Here is a 20,539-nt window from a genome sequence, read left to right on the forward strand (position 1 = left end):
AATATTGTTACAATTTCAATAGTTAACTAGAGCTGGACCCGCGCGCCCGCGCGGGTTTTGATTTTGGTTTATAATGTTATTTGTTTTGCATGTGAATAATAAATAATTTAGATGGGTCACAATTTTTGTGTGTCAGAGGGTTTCGGTTATCTAAATAACAAATTTTCGAATAATTTGGATATTTAATAAATTTTTTGTTTCGAGTTTTGTATTACTCTTTCAGATTGTTATCGGTTTGATTCTTCATATTCGAATTTTTTATCGAGCTTTGATATGACATGAAAAATTAAAAATAATATATTTTCTGCCATTTTATTTGTGTAAATTTAAATTTATATTTAGTAAAAGTTACAGTAAGGATATATATCATTGTAATATATTTTTCATATAGAAATGTTAAAAAAATGAAGTTTAGCAAACAATAAAATGCCAAAATTTGTAAGGATTTTATATAAACAAATTCTATATCTTGGAGATGAAAATTATGTTTTTACAGAAACAAAGAAGAAGTGTATTTATAACAGTATGTAATATATTTACTTATTTCTTTTAATATTAATCCAACTACAAAAAAATAAAATAAGCAAAAGCTAAATTAAAACGAATTACAGATAATGATTTGGGCTAATAAAAGTTAAATGTGATACAGGCCCAAGATTGTAATGAAAAAGTAAAGAACAATGTGTGTTTCACAAAAACCCATTAGGTATCTGTTACTTTTTATTCCGGGAACAACGAACGGTTTTGTTTCTTCACCGACAAAAAAAAACAGAAGACTTTTCGATCAAACCAAAGCTAAGATCCATGCGACTTGTTCTTCTGATTCTCAATCAAAACTAAGAAGATATGTAGAGATCGCCAGTGAAAAACGGTACATAAACACTCACCCCCGTCATTCTATTATTGAGAATCTTTAGGGTTTTTTTTTTTCATTCAAGCTTGACTCATTGATGTTCTTTACTTTTTTTTTGTTTTTTTTTCTTAGATATTGTTTCGATCTACACACGGTTTGGAAGGGGATCTAGGGTCAAGCTACGAAACCTACTCTTGTCCTAAAACAAAGGTTCCAGAGGGGAATACGAACTGATAACATGTGGGTTTTCCTGCTTTTGCCGGTGATCATGTCCTAAAACAAAACCTACTCTCATTCTACATGGTAAGTGTTATTTCATAATTATTCAATTAATTAGATAATTAGCTGTATATATTGGTTGGTGATGATGTCTGTTGTTAAATTTAAATTCTGTGTTTGCTAATTCAGCTCTTTCCACGGCTTGAAAAAGAATGAGTCATTGGTAGAACTCCAAATGTATCTGTCAGCAAAATATAAATTTCGGATTTTAGTTAATTCTTTTTTAGTTTCTTTGTTTGTATATTGATGAATTGGTATAACAGCTTCTGTAGATTCAGACGACATGTTCTTTTAACACATTCGAAGCTGTATTGGAGTTGATAGATGGGAAGTTCCTCCACAAGAGTATCCTGTGGTTGCGGTTACAAAGTTTCTTCTATTGGGGAAGCCAGTGGAGCAGGATTAACCGTAATCTCCGTGATCATAGACACACTAAGTTAAAAAGAAGTAAGTAGGACTGATGTTTAATATGTATATTTACTTATTTAGCAAAATTTTTGAGATTACTCTAAACTGTATTTTTCTAGTGTATTGAGCGATAGAAGTTTTAGTTAACCAATATAGATGTGTCTGCAGAAACGACCAGAAGCTGTTAAGAAAGAAGTTTCTTCAGATCGGAGACTCCTTATGAAGGTGGAGTGTTTCATCTTGCGTTTGCTGTTCCCGAACCGTATCCTCTGCAGGCGCCTCAAGTTCGGTTCTCTGCTAAAATATTCCATCCTAATGTGAATTTGAAGGTAAGTAATTTTTAAAAAATTGAAATCTCAAAGAAAGAGTTTTTTTTGTTGTAATATCTGTTATTGGGTATACAGGGGAGATATGTCATCCAATATTGAAGAACGCATGGAGTTCTGCGTGGACTCTACAGTCAGTGTGGAGAGCGATCATATCTTTGATGGTTCATCATGAGGTGGATAGTCCTCTTAACATTAAATGTTCTTTGTACAGTATGAAAAAGTGCTTTTATAACTTCAAATCTGATTTTGATCTTCTTGTTCTTATTCCCAAAGGAAACCTTCTGAGATATGGAGCTGTGAGAAGGTTCAATTGAATGGAACGCAAATAGAAAACAACTTGGGAGGTACTAAGAGAAAAATGGTAAATCTATATATATATATATATATATATGTCATTCTTGATGAGTATACTATTGTTACTGATCCTTTTTTTGTGTTTTGGGAATAACAGAGCAGAGAGAGAAGATCTTGAGAACTTTGTTGTCGAAAGAGAAGACAGATGATCTTGATTTTCATGAGCTCTGGCAGATGACAGAAGGCTACAGTGGAAGTGATCTCAAGGTTTTTGTCATCTCTAGAACTTAAAATCTTGTGTCAAAGCATTGTAATTTTGAAACTGACGGTTTTTTAAACATTTGTGCAACAGGACTTATGCATAACGGGTTCTTATAGACATTTTAGAGAGCTAATTCAACAGGAGATATTGAAAGATAAGTTAAAAGGAGTAGAAGACCCTCTCTTGTTCTCTTTGTTGATCAGACTCTCTACTGATTTTGACATTTGATTTGTGGTTTTAGGAGAGAAAAATAGAGCAAAAGCAGGAAAACGCGCAGAAGAAACTCTAGATGAAGAAGAAGCTGAGGAAGAGAGAGAGAAGGGATCGTATACAAAATTCGTCCAAGAAAGAAGGGATCATGGTCACATCAACAATACTATTTTACAAACGGCATAAAGAGGTATTTTCGAATACACTTTATTTTATAACTATAGTAGTGGCTTATAAATTGTAGAGTGTTACATGCTAAGTTGTTGGTTAGGTAACCATTAGTATCGAGTATATGTACATCATATGATAGTTTTATGTTTAGTTGTTGACATGAAAACTCTTAAAAAGCCAAGTTTAGTGAATTAAAATAGCTGGTATAGTAAAAGTAGTAAAAAGTGCACTGTAGAAAATAAGGGAAAATTCATTAAAAACTCATGAAAAATACCAAAACCAATGTTCCTTAATATTCTCCATCTTGATGTTCTAAACACAAAGCTTCACATAACAGTTTTTTTAAAACAATCTTCTTCACAAAACATAAGGAGCTTGATGCTTCAAAAAAACAACCATACTTCTCTGAATAATGAAAACAACAAAAAAAATATTAATACAAAATCGATTTGTGGGTGGCAAAAGTAAGACAGTCTCATTAAGAACAAATAGTTACCTTTAAAATATGAAAGAATTAGAACTTCAACCCCCACGATTCTCAAAGCATCATTTGAACCTGCAAGCCAAGAAAGAGCACAGCGGGTTAATAATAGTTTTTAATATGTACAACAATAGAAAAAGAAGATATCATAAATCGACAATACCTTATCACTCATCCTCTTGCAGGTTATTAAAAACGTTTTTGAAAACAACATTAGTAGTTATTTTTTTAGCTTTACCATCTTTGTCGACAATCAGAATTTTCAGTCCTTTCTTTGATGTGACCCTTGAAACAGCCACGTATAGTTGTCCATGTGAAAATACAGGCCTAGGTAGAAATAGACCAACTTGAGATAGTGATTGCCCTTGACTTTTATTAATCGTGATTGCGAAAGCCACAGCCAGAGGCAATTGTCTTCTGCGCATTTTAAAAGGCAATCTGGTGTCTGATGGAGTTATCAACAATCTAGGAATATACACTGTTTTCCCGACCTTCTCTCCAGTAATGATCTTAGCTTTAACCATAAAATCCATAAGTGCAGTGATCTGTAGTCTTGTTCCATTCATCAAGCCAGCTGCAGGATTGATGTTTCTTAGAACCATAACAGGACATCCAACCTTCAGCCTAAGACTATGGTTTGGTAAACCAGAAACCTTGATTTTGTTGAGAAAATCAGGACCTAGAGCTTCATCATTCAATGAAATTTTATCAATAGGGTCAATACTATCTGCACTGGTATATATTTTCTCTTCACCTGCAAATTAATTGAACACTTCATTAGTACACACATAGTAATATAAGTCTGCTACAGATTTAAATCGCTTGCAAAAATGTAAAATTACCATCAAGCTTATCCAACATGAAATCGTTGACCATATTCACATCTTCATTGGTAGGACATAGAATAGCTCTTTCCTGGAAGAATTTGGGCTCTTTGTTTTCTTGTAAGGATACGTAATCACCATAAACAGCTTTACTGATAGCTTCTATAGGATCTTCAGAGTTGGTAATCAAAAACTCAGAAGAGATTTCAATCTCAGCTTCGCCATCATTAGGCTCTCCGAGTTTGCCTTCCCCCAATTTTAATATCCAATCTGAGAAGTCCTTAAGATCCTTTGCCTCAGTTGTTGTCAAACAACCAGATAACAACCGCATATTCTTTGTGAGTTTAAGAACTTTACAGTGCTCCCATAGATAAGAAGAATTCAATGTTGCCATAACAATGTCTGCCCGACCACCTCCATTTATTACTGGTAGAATCTGCTTAAAATCCCCTCCAAAAACAACAACTTTTCCACCAAAAGGCTTGTTTCTGTGTTTCCCAACAATATCAGTCAGACTTCTATCCAAAGCTTCGAAACAATGCTTGTTCATCCTAGGTGCTTCATCCCATATAATCAGCGATGCTTCTTTTATTAGATTAGCTTGATCTGTTCCATGAGCTATAACACACGTTGAAAACTCATCGGGATTAAGAGGTATCCCAAATCTTGAATGAGCAGTCCTACCACCGGGTAACAACAAAGAAGCGATTCCACTCGATGCAACATTAAGAACAATATCTCCTTTGGATCTAATTGCTGCTGATAGTAAATTCCAAAGGAAAGTTTTACCAGTCCCACCAAATCCATAGACAAAAAACGTCCCTCCTATTCTTTTAGTGACAGCATCAAGAATCTCATCAAATATTCTCCTTTGTTGATCTGTCATCTTTGGGACATCTCTTTCAAGGGTTTCCAACAATGCTTCGCGTGAATAACTACGCTCATCTAGTATAAGAACATTTGAATCGCTAGAACTTGATTGTGGAACCTTTGGCATATTAGTAAATCTCTCAAGTGAATCTCCATTGTGCTTCAAAAGCTTTTCAATCTCTTGTAAAGCATAGTTTTTCTTCTCCTCATCACTCAACACAAGTCCTAGAAAAATAAAAACAGAAACTGATTTTAACAACACAAACAACTCATGATAGAAATATGTCCACATATATATGAATATAAATTTTTAAATAGTTAGTAACAGTAAAGATTTACCTGGTCGATTGAAATATATTCTCCGGTTAAATTCAATATCTTCAGATAGACACTCCCATATGTGTTCCCAAACATTCTCCGGTGATGATAAACTGTCATTATTAAGCATCATAGCAAAACACTGCCGTAAATCACTTGCAGAGCTATCATAACTTCTCCTCAACAGATCATCAATGTACTCGTGATCATCATCTAATAAGCCACGTGCAGCACATGTTTTTTTGTAACTTTCATAAAGAACATCTTCAAAAGTTTTTATATCCTCATAACATGTAGGACCTCTTACAATGTTCACCAATACCCGGAGATAATATGGATCTTCCTGTTTACGTGGGGCATAGTTAATCCTGCCAAGAGCAAATCCCCTTTTCCTTCTGTGAAATTTCTTCTTACTCTTATCGTAAGTAAAGAAGTTTGGTATCTTGGCATATGTGAGGGTTTTAGCAAGTGAATCGATCTTATTCAACTCAAACCATGCTAAGAACATTGTATTCTCAATGAGCTTACGACTAAGCACTGCCTCCATCTTATCTTTACCTCTAAATATGACATGTTGTTTTCCAGGCAGATGAAAACTAAGCTTCTCCACTGCAGTAGATCGATAATGAATTGGAAAACTGAAAGTTCTCCAGCCACCTTCACAGGCAGAAACATATCTAAAACAAAGAAAAAAATATGTTAAAAAACGCCATATATATATTGAATAAGGTTTGACGAAATGAAATGAAACAAATAACATTTTTTTATTACCTGCAATCAAAGAAATCTTTGAATTCATCCTTTTTTTTCTCCACACTACCGTCCACACTTCCCATTTGGTTCATAACAACATGGTCAGGAGGTTCCACAGCAACCGTAACACGATCTTGACCTTTATTAATATACTTAAATAAGTATTTAATTGAGCCGGCTTGGTTGCACCATTCAACATTAATGTGAGCTCGGTAACGAAGAGAGAGTTCCTTATTGTAAGGAATAACCCATTGATTATCACATTTCATTCCACTCTTCTCGACATAGTTTTCCTCTTGCTCAAGCCTTCTATATACCGGAAACCCATCTCTATTAATGGTGGTCCTTTCAGCATATGGTTTAGGATAACCCTTAGAGCATAATCCATTCTCAATGCATGGAGAATTCATATTCGCAGCTCCACATAGTCCATGCATCATCATATCTTTAACAACATTATAGAGATCAGGCTCTGTTGATTTATTAGGGATTTCCGCAGAGATAATCTTGTCTATATCATCTGTGGTTGGAAGCTTGTAGTTGGGATGCATGAACAGCAGTATGTGTGCATGAGGTAGACCACGTTTCTGAAACTCTATTGTGTACATTGCTGTAAAAAAAAATTATTAGTAAATATTGCTGTAAAAAAAAATTATTAGTAAATATTAAAAATTAAATAAGTGATAGATTAGATATAGAAACTGAAACTTACATGAGACTGTCTTCCCAAGAATGTGTTTTTTTTGTTAAATCATCCATCAACGATTCAAGTTTCATTTTGAATATCCTACAAAGAACTTCGGGTCTGTCTTCTGGCAACAACTTTCTAGCCTTAAGGAATCTGGTGAGCTCTGGCCATTTAGGATTGCATGTAAAGGTGATGAAAAGATCAGGAAATCCGAAATGCTTACAAATGGTCATAGCATCCAAATAATTGTTCTTCATGTATCGAGGACCACCAGTGAATGAAGCTGGCAAAACAAATTCTGTTCCTTGTTCATTCATATTAGTCTTACCAGCAGTTTCTGACTCTTTCATAGAGTCAAAACTGTCAGACCACAAAGACTTCTGATTCAACTTAAGATAGCGTAGACGATTAGACTCTATAGTGGTGTATGAATCTACCAAGAACTGCTGAAATAGACGTCTAGCATGAAGGAGATGTCCCGACTCATTCTTGCGTTCGTGAAGACGGTATGCAAAGAATTGCCTCATACTAATTGTAGCTTTCTTCTGTTTTTTGGTAGCTTCAGTAACACCTTTCTTAATGCCAAACCTGAAACCATCTTCTCCATATGTGAACAATAGAGGATATTGAAGTGCTAGATAGGAAGCATGAATTTCATTAATTCTAAAAAGCTTTCCTGAGTGTCGCTGGAGCACTATATCTCTTTTATCCATATCCATATTAAAATCTCCAGGAATTAGTGCAGCCACTTCAGATGCCGTAGGTGTGTTATAGGTTCTTCCATCGCTGAGCCTATCACTAATAATCCTCATGTGAAACGCATCATCAGGATTTGTATCAAATCGTTCTCTGGCAGACCTAAACTGCTTAACATAGGGATTCACTTCATTCAACATTTTCATCAAAACCTCGATGATTTCTTCCTTCAAAGTATCACTTTTTTTAACTTGTCCACTCAAGCTACTCTTGCTGTAAAATAAAGAAAACACAGCAAACTTAGAACATTTAAATTTTTTAAATCGAATATGTAAAAATACAGGTCAAAGCAAATTTGGTTACCTCAAACAGTTGCTTCTGTTTTTCACTTCATTTTCAGTGTCAGCTATGTATAGCTGTCCAAATTTAGCATTATTACCATCTTCCGGTCTCAAACTTCCAAGTAGATGGTAATTTTCTCCGTGCAACTGAAACATATCTGGACCAACCCCTTTCTTCACAGATCTTTCAACTTTACCTCCAAGTGAAGTAAATGAGAAAACCATATTATAAGGTCTCAAATTTTTCTGAAAATGTTTGCTTAGCTTGTCATCACCCATCATCAATTTCTTCAGTGGTTCTGGTGGTTCTTTTAGAAGGGGCAGCACAACCTGACCTTGCCCACAACATAGAGTAAAAGAAGGAGTATGTGTATTTCTACGCCTGTTAATCCGTTCTCCATACCACATAATAGCACCACAATGGGAACATGTACATGATGGATCACCCTCATCTACATAGTCTGTTCCAACTAAAAAAAAGAGAAATGTACTTTTATCAATATAACAAATACAAACATAATGAAAAACATAAATTTTGAATATCTCATATACCTCTGGATTTAGACATAGAACTCTTTTTAAGAGGTTTTGTTTTTCGCTTCGTGTAATTCCTACACTGATTTGTTATATTCACGTTGGACACATCTAAGTCGGAATCATCATTTTCAGAGTCTGTACTTTCTATTGAGCTAACATCAAACTCTAAGTCAGCATCAATTTCTTCAATTATTCCTGTACCATGAAAATAGGTCAGATCAGACATAGAAAAGTTAATCTGTAAGAAAAAGAATTATCTAAAATATATATACACTAATCACCTTCGTAATCAAGATCGTAATCATTCATTTCTTCTTCATCACCTTCAACGTCATCATTGTGAAGCTTACCAGACGTTTTTGATGAGGTTTTTTCAAGATCATTTTCGAGATTAAAATCTATACTGGTGATCACATCTTCAACTGAATTTTTGTTATGTCGTTGCTTCCTCTTGTTTGGAAAATGTCTGGTATAAGCTTCTGTTGACCTCACATCTTTAGCTACCAAAAAAAAAATATCAGAACCAATATAACCAACAACATCTTTTTCTTTGAAAAGCTAAAATGTAAGAATATACATATCTATATTCTTACATGATATGGTAGTAAAACAACTTCTCTGCTCTGTAGTTTTTTTAGATTGGTTTGACTCAACTGACACACCTGCAACCATCCTGTGTTTTATATTTGTTCATATGGAAATATGCAAGTTTTAATGCCAAAATAGCCTTACCAAGAACACATCTACGTTTGTTACTTGGAGTTTTTGGTGTGCTTGTACACAGACCTTCTTGGGTGAAATGTGTTTGATCTATATTAGTAATGTCAGTCATAGCTGGTCTTTTCTTATTTCTCTGTAGACAGTGATTTGGGTTGCTCATTGGGTGTTTCTCTGCTGAGGTTTTATCTCTCGCTACACAATGAAAAAAAAATTAGATAGAATAGTAATATGGAGTTTTTATAAGATAAGAATACATCCAATCCTCTTTTTATTTACATATTGTGTCTCTAACCTGATAAAGATGTCAAACAGCTTCTTTGCAGAGGAGTATTTTCATCATTGTTTGACAGGAAATTAACCCCTGCAACCAAGATTCAGAAACAAATTGAATAGCGAAAATATAGAATTTTTAAGATGAAAAACTTGTTTTTATCAAAATATTTACCTTTGACACATCTGCGTTTGCTTTTTGGGGTTGTTGGTGTCTTGGTAGTAAGTGCTTCAATCACATTATTGTACTCAGAAACTGGTTTAGGATCCAGACCATGAAAAATCCTTTTAAAAACAGAAGAGATAGCAACAGATGAGTGGACATTCCTTTGGCTTATGTTCTTCATGCTTGAAATCGATTTTTGTTGCAGCTTAGTTTTATCTTTCGACATCTCTCTTTTTCTCTTCATAATTTGTAGCTTGTGTAAAACAAAACCCTTAGTATGTCGTGATTGTTATTTGAAATGAGGATTTCTAATATATTTTGAAGATCTTAAATATTCCATTTTTAGCACAAAGATAGTTGTTAGTTAATTCTTTATAGTTTATTTTATGGTAACAGAATATATTTTCTGAGAATCTTAATTATACATCGATTTAACATTATATTTTTAATTTTTTTAAATATTATATATGTTCAAAAGATACTTATTCACTATTCTTATATAATTTGTTTATAGAATCATTTGTAATGGAAGTTCGAAGAGAGAGCCAAATGGATGTTGGTGACACGCGAGAATATTGTTTTACTGAAGGCATAAACAGGTATTTTGGAACCTCACCTTTGATTTTATAACGATTTTGAGTTTAGGTTAATTATAGAGTGTCATAAGCTAAGTTGCTGGTTAGATAGAAGTTAGTTTCGAGTTTTCAATAAGTCAATCTAGAGTTCATCCCGATAGCTCAACAAAGAAAAGTATTTGTTGACACGTTTTGTGGTAAAATCAAAGTTTATTGAATCAAAATAACTGAAATAAGAAAAGTACTAAAAAATAGCAATGCAGAAATCACACAAATAATCCAAAAACCATTTAAAAAAAAAACCAAAAGAAACAACTCGCCAAGGTATTCCTCACAAAATTAATCTTCCTTTTACTTCTCCATCTTCATTTTCTTAACACAAAGCTTCTTAGATGTCGAATTCTTGTCATTAAGCTCAGCATCTCCATCCTTACGCTTAGAGAAAAGTGTTGAGACATCTGATGAACTCTCTTTGTTATGATCAATCAAACAAACCTAATAAAAAACTCATCAGACACCGAATATACATATACAGATATTAATGAGGTTATAATATAACATTCTCCAAACCTCTCCAGTTGAAAGAGTATCTGAAATGGTCTCAATCAGAGACACTGGTTCTGAGAGGGATTCTATCCTTTGAATGTGATCTCCAGACCAGACCTCAGAGACCTTAAAGGTATCTGATCCACTGGTTACATTATCACTTTTGATTGAAATACCAAAGCTGAAAAGATTTTCCAACCAAATTTTGGATTTGAATAGGAATAATATCTGGGTCTTCAATCTGTAAATGAAAAACATCTATCTATATTATTAAAACTCTTTTAAAATAAATTATCTTTTTTAATATTAGTACTGGTCAAAAATTACCTCAGCATATGACCCATCCCAAAGTTCAACAGCTTTATCACCAATAATAGTTCTAGCCACACTGTCCAGTAACATTAAACGGCATGACCCAGTGTCATCTTTCACTAAGACATGAAGCTTATACCTGCAAAGAGAAAAAATAATACAATAAGTATCAAGCAAAACGTAATTATACAATAAGTTCAAATAATAATATGTATAATATTAATATAGTAGACAAAGCAAAGGTCTTTTATTACTTGGGTGCGATATTAGTGATGTTTGCACGACACACATCACAATAGAACTGTGGCTTATCAGTTTCAAGCAACTTTTGATGGCCATTTCTACCAACCCTAGTGGTACGTCGGTTATGCCTCACACATCCAAAATAGAACCAACCCCAATCTGTGTCTATGGCTTCAATTGTACACACAATTTTGCAGGGCTCGGCCTTAATGGTTAAACAAAAAAGTTTCTATAAACATATAATAATAGGACTTTCATAATCTAAATAAAAATATTTTCTTTTTGTTAAGTTACCTCAACAGCAAGACATATCTCAGAAATTGATTTAATGTCGACCTCATTCCAATCATCAACAACTGGTGCCATTAACTTATTTTCATCACTTTTAGCCAAAAGAGCTAAGGGAAGAGCATCACTTTCGGTCAACCTTAAAATGAACATATTCTCTGTTAGCTTCTAATATTAAAAATAATGACAACTATATCCTTAAAAAACTCACTTCTGTCTGAACTCAATTGCTTCCTCAATGGATGGGTTAAGCATCAAAAGTGATGTATCAAAAGCATTGGTGATCTGCACTTCACCTATAATTCAAAAGTTATGCAAGGATTAGTAAAAATATAGAGACAGTGATAAGTTTAAGGTCAAAATTTAAATAAGAATGTGTCTACCTCTGAAGTTATTGATTTTTGCAAAGCGTATCAAGCAGATTACAGTTTCATCTGTTGATTCCTCCATATGCGATTCTATTTGATCAGCGTAGGATCCCCATAAGCAACATGCAAGTTCATTCCCACTATATATGCATATATAAACAGTCAAATATTATAGGACACATCAGAAACATCTCAAAACAATGCAAAGAAAATAAATTATATACTTTGTATCACGCAAACGAAACTGCACTCTCTTTCTGTTCTCCCCGGTTGTTAATTGACACATTCTCACTTCTCCAAGATCGACCAATTGACCCATAACATCTGTTTAAGTCAGAGAATAAAATTACGTAAGTATAAAGTGTTACCAAATAGCAATAGGAGAATCGTTTTGTGTACATACCAATTAGAAAAAAAGCTTCGCACTTTCCGTTTCCAATATCCTCGTAACTTGACAGAGATAGGAAGTTATTCTCATTACGGTAATCAGTACGTCTGATCACGGTATCTCCAATGATGGTGATTTTGTATTGAAATTTGGATGGTCTATATTGACCTCCTTCAGCAGATATCTTAAAGTTCTCGACCTCTTTCCATTCTCCTATCTGTAAATCGCGTTGAACACGATACATCAGATTTCGTTTGCATGATGCATGAATTTTTTGACCCTGCAAAAAACGTAGTATTAGATTGATTTAACCATTGTAATTTGACATCAAACTAATAATAGTTTATAGAAAATATTTTCATTTACCGTTTCATCTGCGAATATTAACTCAAGAGATTCTCCTCCATAGGTAGTCTTTGTTTTCCACGAATGAAGAAGCTTCAGACGAACTCGCCATTCTTCTTTGTAAGGCTTGAGATCTTTGACCAAAACTATTTTTCTACTCGCAGACATTTTTCTTTTGTGAGTTCTGTGTCGATGTTAGGAACATATTTGATTTGGTATATATAGATGATTGAATAATTAGGTTAAAAGAAGTTATGGCGTGGTGAGATCATTTGGGAATATTCTCTGCTTTAGATATTTTAACTAATTGATATATTTTGTAATTACTATTGGAGTAGTTTATAAATTTTGTTATATATTGACGCAGATTATGGTAACAAATTAAGTTGGGAAAAAAGATATGCATCTTGGTAACCAAGTTGCGTGGAAAGAAAGTGACTGGAATCGTGAATTAGTTAAGATTTTCCTTCTATATTGTCTGCTTTTATTAAATTCTTTCTATTCATAAGTTTTGTGATATATTCACGCAGATTATGGTAACTAATTTGATTTGGATCCGACAGCAATGATGAGGCAAGATAATTGAGTCAAAAGATATTGAACTTGGAGAAAAAGAAACGTGGAAAGAAAGGTTAGTAGTAAATGATTAGATAAGAATATTAATTATCAAATCTTTTCAAAAATATAGGAAGGTGGTCGATATTTTATGCCTTTGCTTATAACTGTCCACGCAAACTATGGTAACCATAAGATTTTTTGATAATCCCATCTTAATAATTTCCACCATTTATATGAAGATATCTATAAATTAAGGTATATTTGGGGTTTAAATATTGGAACTTAATTTGTCTATTTTTAAAATATAATGAAATCGAGGTTTACTTATTTGCTTATAACTGTCGATGCAAACTATGGTAACCATAAGATTTTTTGAGAATCCCATCTTAATATTTTCCACCATTTATATGAAGATATCTATAAATTAAGGTATATTCTGGGGTTTTAATATTTGAACTTAATTTGTCTATTTTTAAAATATTATGAAATCGAGGTTTATAAATATTGATATTTAGGTTGTTGCAGATTATAGTAACTAAATAAGAAGGGATGTAATTTTAAATTTAAGTCAAGATAATATACAAATGTCGATACATCAGTAATATTAATAAATCAATACTATTGTAAATATATAGGAATCGTTAATCAATATATTTTATTGATTAAAAAACTCATTAAAGAAAAAGTACTGAAGAACAATGTAAAATTAAAAAAAAAACTGGAAATTCTAAATAACCAACATGAAAAAAACCAAAACAAAAGCAAACTCAGCATAACACGACATCACTAATAGTCCTCTGTTTTCTCCATTTTGATGTTCTTAGCACATAACTTCTTGGATGTGTGATTCATGTCATTAATATCACTATCTCCTTCCTTACGTTTACAGAAACGTGTTGAAACAGCTTCAGATGAACTCTCATTATTTTGATCAATCAAACCAACCTATTAAAGGAAAAAACTTTATTGTATAAACAAATCTCATTCTTCTATTATTGAAGTTATTAAATAACACAATTGATACCTCGCAGGTAGTAAAAGAAGAATTGGTGACAATGGAATAGTCTGTGATGCATATCTTGAATTTATGGCTGGTTGGTCTGTATATCCCGACGGCTTGGCAAACCAAGAAATTCTGGAGGATCCTCCATTGACCAATCTGCAATTTTTTTACACGAGCAAGGAAGACTTTCTTACAGGTACAATGGATCTGAACTCCCTACAATAAAAAATATTGGTTTAGTCTTAGGCAAAAAAAAAAATAATGAAAACGAATAGGTTAAAATGAAAACATCTATATTAGTTTATAGTCGAAACTATGCATCACAGACTATTCACTTATAATGAAAACATACCATCTTATCTTCAAGTATAAACTCGAAAGTGTCATCTCCAGAACCTTTTGGGGGTGGTTGTGTCCAGGAATGAAGAACTTTCACTTCAACCTTTCAAGTATTCTTGTATGGTTTGATATTGTTCAAAAAAGTGATTTCGCTAGATGAGGGAACCAAAGCCATAGTAGTGTTTTCTTTACTATGAGGTGTAGACGAAAGGGATGTTATATAGGGAGGTGACAATTTAGGTTTAAGAAGTAATGGGCCAGGCGATTTTAAAAAAAAAAAATTAAACTAATCCTGTTTCCAAACAAATATCCCTTTTAATACTATCTCTGTATCCAAACATTACAATTGTGTACTACAGTTTTAATAATATAGATGATTTTAGATTTTTTTATCAGTGGTAAAATGAAATCCCAAAATGAAAAGTTATTCTACAATCAATTATTTGCAGTTTTGGATTTTAATAAATCTGAAATAATTTTTTATTATTTTTAATCATAACCAAAACTTTTGTTTTTGAAAAATATTTTAAAAACACACATAAAAGAACAATTAAATGTTTGTTAAATTTAAAATATATTTAAAATAATCAAACAAATGAAAAAAACATAAGTTAAACAAATCACCAAATTTGATGCTAGAGTTACAAAAATATATGATCCTCATCTTAGAGTTACAAATAAAAAATTATTTTCTTATTTTTCCTGTGAAAATTAATATTTACACTTTTCACCAATTAAAATAAAATGAAAGCTAATTGTACAATCAATTATCTGAACCAATTATAATATTGATTTCATGTAAAAAAAATTAGTGACCTAGATTTATATTATTAAATTATCTTAAATTTCACGGCTCTTCTAAAAAGTAAAAGTTAAACTTTAATAATTGTAACTATTATTCAATAGTTATAATATTGTAAATAGCATACATATTTCTTCATGTAATATCAATCTCAACGAAATCAAGGACAAACACCTAGTTATAGTTTACAAACACCTAGTTATAGTTAAGTTACAAAAAAACACCTAGTTATAGTTTTAAAACATGACATATATCTATCCTTTTAGACCGCACTGCGACAAGTGCGGCTGGCGTTATAAAATTTCAGATTTGATCTCAAACTTTCGTTCAAAAGACATTGTTATCAAACAAATGGAAGGAGAGGAACGTGAGAATTCACTCGAATGCTACTCGTCCAGTCTCTTCTTTAGTGGCGGAGATCAAACTAATTATCCGAGCTAAGCTCTCTATCCTCTCCCGGTTACAACGAAACTGACCAACAGAAGTCTCACTACTCTCCACTTGGTTCAGCCTCTTTCCTTGACTCATGGTTTCTTGTTTTTACTCCTATAGATGGTCTCTTATTTTAGTTTTGCTCTTTAATACTCTGGGTTATTTTTTTTTTAGTTGTAATTTTTATCTTTCTTGAATAAAACCGAAATTTAAAGGAAAAAAAAAGACATTGTTTTCATAATGTTAAAAAAAAGAAAAGAGAGGACATTGTTATCATAGGATCAAACAGAAATGTTATCTTTTAACAAATTATAAAATATTGCAACAACTAAAAACCTCAAGTGTCATTACTGGCATAAAATTTTACTGCCATTTTTGTTCTTTCTCGAAGAGGACACTTGGATTACTACACTCAAAAAGCTATTTGACCGTTAATAACTACGACACCGTCCTCCTTGCGTTTGTGCTCTTTTTCTCACTCAATGCTTCCATAAACGCACCTATTATCTGCTGCTGCGACTCGAGCATCATCTGGCAATGCTTCAGCTCCATCTCCATCCTCGCCTTCTCCATCTCCCTCATCATCTCCATCTTCGACTTCTCCACCCTCACAAACATCTCCGTCAACATCTTCACCGAGGACACAACTTCATCAATCGGGTCAGGCTCATTCATCGGCTCCTGCTTCAACCTAGAAGACGATCCATATCCGTTGGAGACACGTGGATAGCTATAACCGTTGACTCGCGAAGAGCTCCTAGAGTTGTGGATCCTCGGTTTCAATCCTTCCCTCTCATCATCAAACTCGTCATCATAATTGCTACTGAAGTTCTTGGATTTAAACCCATGAGAAGCGAAACTCCGATCACCATACGACTTCAACGGAAACCCAGCGCCACCGTGATGAGAACCCCTAAGCCTAGTAGTCTTGGGAGCTAACAAGATCTCATCATCAGAATCAGCGTCAAACTCAGCATTAACCTTAGGATGTCCATTATATCTCCTTTTCAATCCAAAACCACCTCCTGAATCATGATCTGAATCAAAACCACCACCGTACATTTTCATCTGACTCTTAACCCTAGATCTAACCCCAAACCCCTCTCGTGGCGTACTCATCAAGGATCTCTTCGATCTAACCCTAAATCCACCCACACCGTTCCCCTCGTCCTCCTCGTGATCCACATCGTGATCGTACGGTTCGGCGGCGGCGGGGGAAGCCACCGACGCGAACTCCATAGCGTCCAGAACAGGGAACAAGTCCCACGAGGAAGAGAACTTGCCTGGCGGTTTGTTGAGACACCGCTGCTTCTCGCCGCGGTAACGTTTCCGGAGCTTCTCGATCTTGTGCCGGCACTGGATGGGCGTTTTCGCCGGACCTCCGAGTGTAGGCAGCGACGCGGCGACGTCGTCCCAGTCGGCCGCGCGGAGGTTCCCGCGGCAGAGGGCGAACCACTTGTCTTTGTAGGCGTCGACGAGCGCGGCGGTCTCCTCGTCGGTCCAGCACGGAGGAGGGACTCTCCTGGTCGCGGTGGTCGCGACGGTCACGGCGGTTGAAGGATCGGTGGCGGTGGCGACGGGAGATTCGTTATCGGGGGTTGACATGGCGGCGGGAAAGAAGAAATTAGGGTTAGGAGAAAGAGCGGTGGGTTAAGGTAAGGATGATAAAGGAGGCGGAAGAGAGGCGTAGGTTAGGAAAGTTGGGAGAGGAGGTGGCCGGTTTGAGAGTTGTGCTAAAGTGCGCCGCGGAGTGATGACGTGTGCGCACCCGACGCACCTTCTCCACCGCCGCCGTATACGTATAACAGACTTTATTTACCGGTTCAGTATATACCAACGGTTTGGTTTTATTTGGTTTTCTCTTAGCTTATTCAATTTTTTACTTGAGAATTAGTTAGTTTGGTTGGATCCGGTTTAGTAGTTTTTCGATTTTGGAAATTTAAGTAAACCATATATTTTCATTTAGAAACGGCCAGAAAATCAAAGAAATTCTAGGGCCTTTTTTCTGCCGTAGTCTCTCTATTTTATGCACAATATTTTTTTTTGAACGTCTGAAATCGATTATTATCGATTAATTATGATATTACAGTAATGAAAATATTACAAAGACGGTTTTACAGCCGACAAATCTATTAAACTGTGAGAATATACGTCTGAATGCACCATTCTGAACCGTCCTATGAGATCCATGTTCTATGGTACGTCTTGCACCAAGCTGAAAATCTCTTGTAACATTTTTTTCCATGATTTGCATAATTTGGTCTTTTCTGGGTTTGAATCCCAGATCTCCGGATGTAGAAGCAATTAAACCCTTAGTCAAACCATTGGACAAGGGAACTTCCACAGAGATTGTCCCGGTTCTTCACGAACCGGTTTCTTCTGTTCTTGGCCAGATTTCATTCTCCGTACGGTTAACGAACCGACACTGGTTTCTCCAGCACAGAGACATTAACGCTGTTCCAGACATCGGTTCTTGTTGGTAAACCGGCAATCCTCTCAGCAACCTCCATGTCTTCAGGCAAAACAGAGCCGAAAACAGTGTAAGATTGCTTCCATTCGTGGTGGTTTGCTTTTACACATATGATCGGTTCTTGAGATTATTGATAGTTAAATTTGTATCTGTTTTTCATTAGGGGTTCAATGCATCATGTCATCATCAAAAACAACATGCTGATTCTTCAAGTAAGCTGCATAGATTCATCAGGCTCGCTTGTGGTCTACACTCCAGTGGATCTACCAGCACTGAACATGGCAATGAGTGGTCAAGATACATCTTACATCCCCATTTTACCCTCTGGTTTTGCTGTTTTACCAGACGGAAACAGGAATAATCAACTTGCAGAAATTAAAGCTGAAGGAGGAGGAAGTGGTGGTTCACTGATAACGGTTGGGTTTCAGATAATGGTGAGTAGTTTGCAGTCAGGGAAATTGAATATGAGTCAAATGAAACAGTTAATAACCTCATCAGTTCCACTGTCCACCACATTAAAACCGCCATGAGTTGTCCTTCAACTGCGTGAGGACGCCATTAAACGCAAAGTTATTAAGCACTTACTTTGCCTTCAATGCCAGCAAAGAGTGTAAGAAAATCATTACTCTTCTGGTTATATGTCTCCACTTTTCACTCTCTTGTTCTGTTTTTGTTTTTGAAGTTTTTGTGTGTGTACGTTTGAAATGGTAAAATATTTAGTGGGAGGTTGAGTCAAGAACGCACCATGCTCTTTGTGTATGGTTCGGGCATTGACTTCTGTTTGTTTCTTTTGTCTAGTTGCAAACTGTTAAGTTACTTTTTTCTTAGCTAAATTTCTTCCATACTTTGTCTACCATCTCTAGCCATAAATTTATATCTAACTGCTAAATTATAGGCCATAATAAGTATGCGTTAAGAGATGTTTTATTAAACAGTGGTATTGAAATTATTTGGAAAGTGGTTGCTTCTGTCAGAACCACAATCAATAACATTATCAAATGGGTTTCAAAAAGAAAGAACACAAATATAATAAAGCCTTTGCAAAAGACCTGAAACGTATTTGCAAACATTATTACTCAAAACTTAGAGAAGACTCATGCAGTAACACTCTTCTTACATCACTTTGTTCTTGCAGTTACTGTGCTGCTACAAGAATCGCCTCTGAATAACTTCTCTTCACTCTGCTGTGTTAATGAGTACAGTTGTCTGATGGTCCAGACTCCAGAGTTAGCCAGTTCACTTGTTTGGTTTAAAGGGTAGAGAGGAACAAGGGTTTGTTGTTACTGTTTCGAGAGCACAATGTTACTGCCACTTCACAGATAAACAAATATAACATTTAGAATTAATTATATAGTATTTAGTTGTGTAGCTTAAACTTTGAATTAAAATTTTCTTATTTTATACAGATGGTAAAGACAGATGACAAAAATTTATAGGAAATCATTCAATGGAAATTTCAACTGATATTTGAAAACCAAGTCTATATTTGATGTATTGCATTATCGTTTATTTTTAGAATATAACATTTATACACAAAAATAATTTACTATATTATTTAAAATAAAAACAACAAAAGAGAGAGGTGTAACACAGAACAAAAGCATCATAGATTGACAAAGATTGGTTCGGCTTAGACATGATCGAAGTGGTGATCCTTGATGAACACAGTCATCAAACTATTGTCTCTTTGGCTCTCCTTCCTGATGTTGCGGCCCATTAAAGGGACTCTTGATCCTCCATGTGATCAACACAACCCACAACAGCATCCAAATCACTCATAGACATATCCAATCCATCATCATCATCTTGTTTATCCAGTAGAAGCTGAAGCTGCTGGAGAAAAACATTAACAAGGGTCTCAATAGAAGCACCATCCGCCTTATTCGGATAAGACGAAACAAGCTGAGTGAAATAATAGCACCTAGGATCATTGAACTCGATAAATCTTAACTGAGGGTTGGTAGTGGCTATGTTCATCAAAGCCTGGAAAAAAGGCATACCATAGCGTATAACAAACTTCGCAGTGAGCTACAAAATAGCACGTTCCTTGAGACTGATCCAGTGAGGAGGTTCATGCTCAAAAGAAAAACTAGATGGAGGATCCTTACACTCGGTAAGGAATGGTTCTTGAGCCTCACGGTATTCAGTAAGCTTTTTGCTGGTAAAAAGCGTGACAAAGGTCCGAGCTATTGAGGAAGTTGAATTTTTTATTACTCAAATTACAGTTCCTAATCCTCGTCTCCATCTCCAACCCTTTTTTGGAAACCAAAACTGCCGTTCTCTCAACAATGTGTTTGCAATCTTGACGTGGTTCGATCATTGCAGGAGCTTCATTAGATTTGTTTTGCATATCACTCGACATCTTTTTTTTACCTACAAAATAAGAAAATTCTTAATCAT

At 34.8% G+C, this 20,539-nt stretch overlaps 2 protein-coding genes and 1 long non-coding RNA gene across 3 annotated transcripts; 2 read left to right on the forward strand and 1 right to left on the reverse strand.

The window, feature by feature from the left end:
- The first annotated feature begins 2,578 nt into the window (after positions 1-2,578).
- On the forward strand, positions 2,579-14,292 carry LOC108821481 (uncharacterized). Its single transcript, XR_001944556.2, has 5 exons — positions 2,579-2,825; positions 9,985-10,069; positions 12,903-12,989; positions 13,066-13,166; positions 14,125-14,292. It is a non-coding gene; the product is annotated as an uncharacterized LOC108821481 (long non-coding RNA).
- Positions 14,293-15,952: 1,660 nt separating this feature from the next.
- LOC108822564 (protein FIP2-like) lies at positions 15,953-17,426 on the reverse strand. Its single transcript, XM_018595679.2, has one exon. It carries the CDS (start codon positions 17,272-17,274, stop codon positions 16,108-16,110), a length of 1,167 nt encoding a protein of 388 aa, XP_018451181.2. The 5' UTR covers positions 17,275-17,426; the 3' UTR covers positions 15,953-16,107.
- A 39-nt stretch (positions 17,427-17,465) lies between these two features.
- On the forward strand, positions 17,466-18,979 carry LOC130501832 (homeobox-leucine zipper protein HDG12-like). The gene is made up of 2 exons (XM_056996656.1): positions 17,466-18,209; positions 18,303-18,979. Exons 1-2 carry the CDS (start codon positions 18,178-18,180, stop codon positions 18,667-18,669), a joined length of 399 nt encoding a protein of 132 aa, XP_056852636.1. The 5' UTR covers positions 17,466-18,177; the 3' UTR covers positions 18,670-18,979.
- Positions 18,980-20,539: the final 1,560 nt, after the last annotated feature.

Source organism: Raphanus sativus, unplaced genomic scaffold, assembly GCF_000801105.2.
Source record: "Raphanus sativus cultivar WK10039 unplaced genomic scaffold, ASM80110v3 Scaffold0302, whole genome shotgun sequence".
In the NCBI taxonomy this organism is placed as follows: domain Eukaryota; kingdom Viridiplantae; phylum Streptophyta; class Magnoliopsida; order Brassicales; family Brassicaceae; genus Raphanus; species Raphanus sativus.

Excerpts from the sequence above, each read along its gene's own strand:
- LOC108822564 (XM_018595679.2), bottom strand. The coding sequence starts at position 17,274 with ATGTCAACCCCCGATAACGAATCTCCCGTCGCCACCGCCACCGATCCT.
- LOC130501832 (XM_056996656.1), top strand. The coding sequence starts at position 18,178 with ATGTCTTCAGGCAAAACAGAGCCGAAAACAGT. Across the intron at positions 18,210-18,302 it reads AAAACAGAGCCGAAAACAGT|GGGTTCAATGCATCATGTCA; the intron begins GTAAGATTGCTT and ends GTTTTTCATTAG.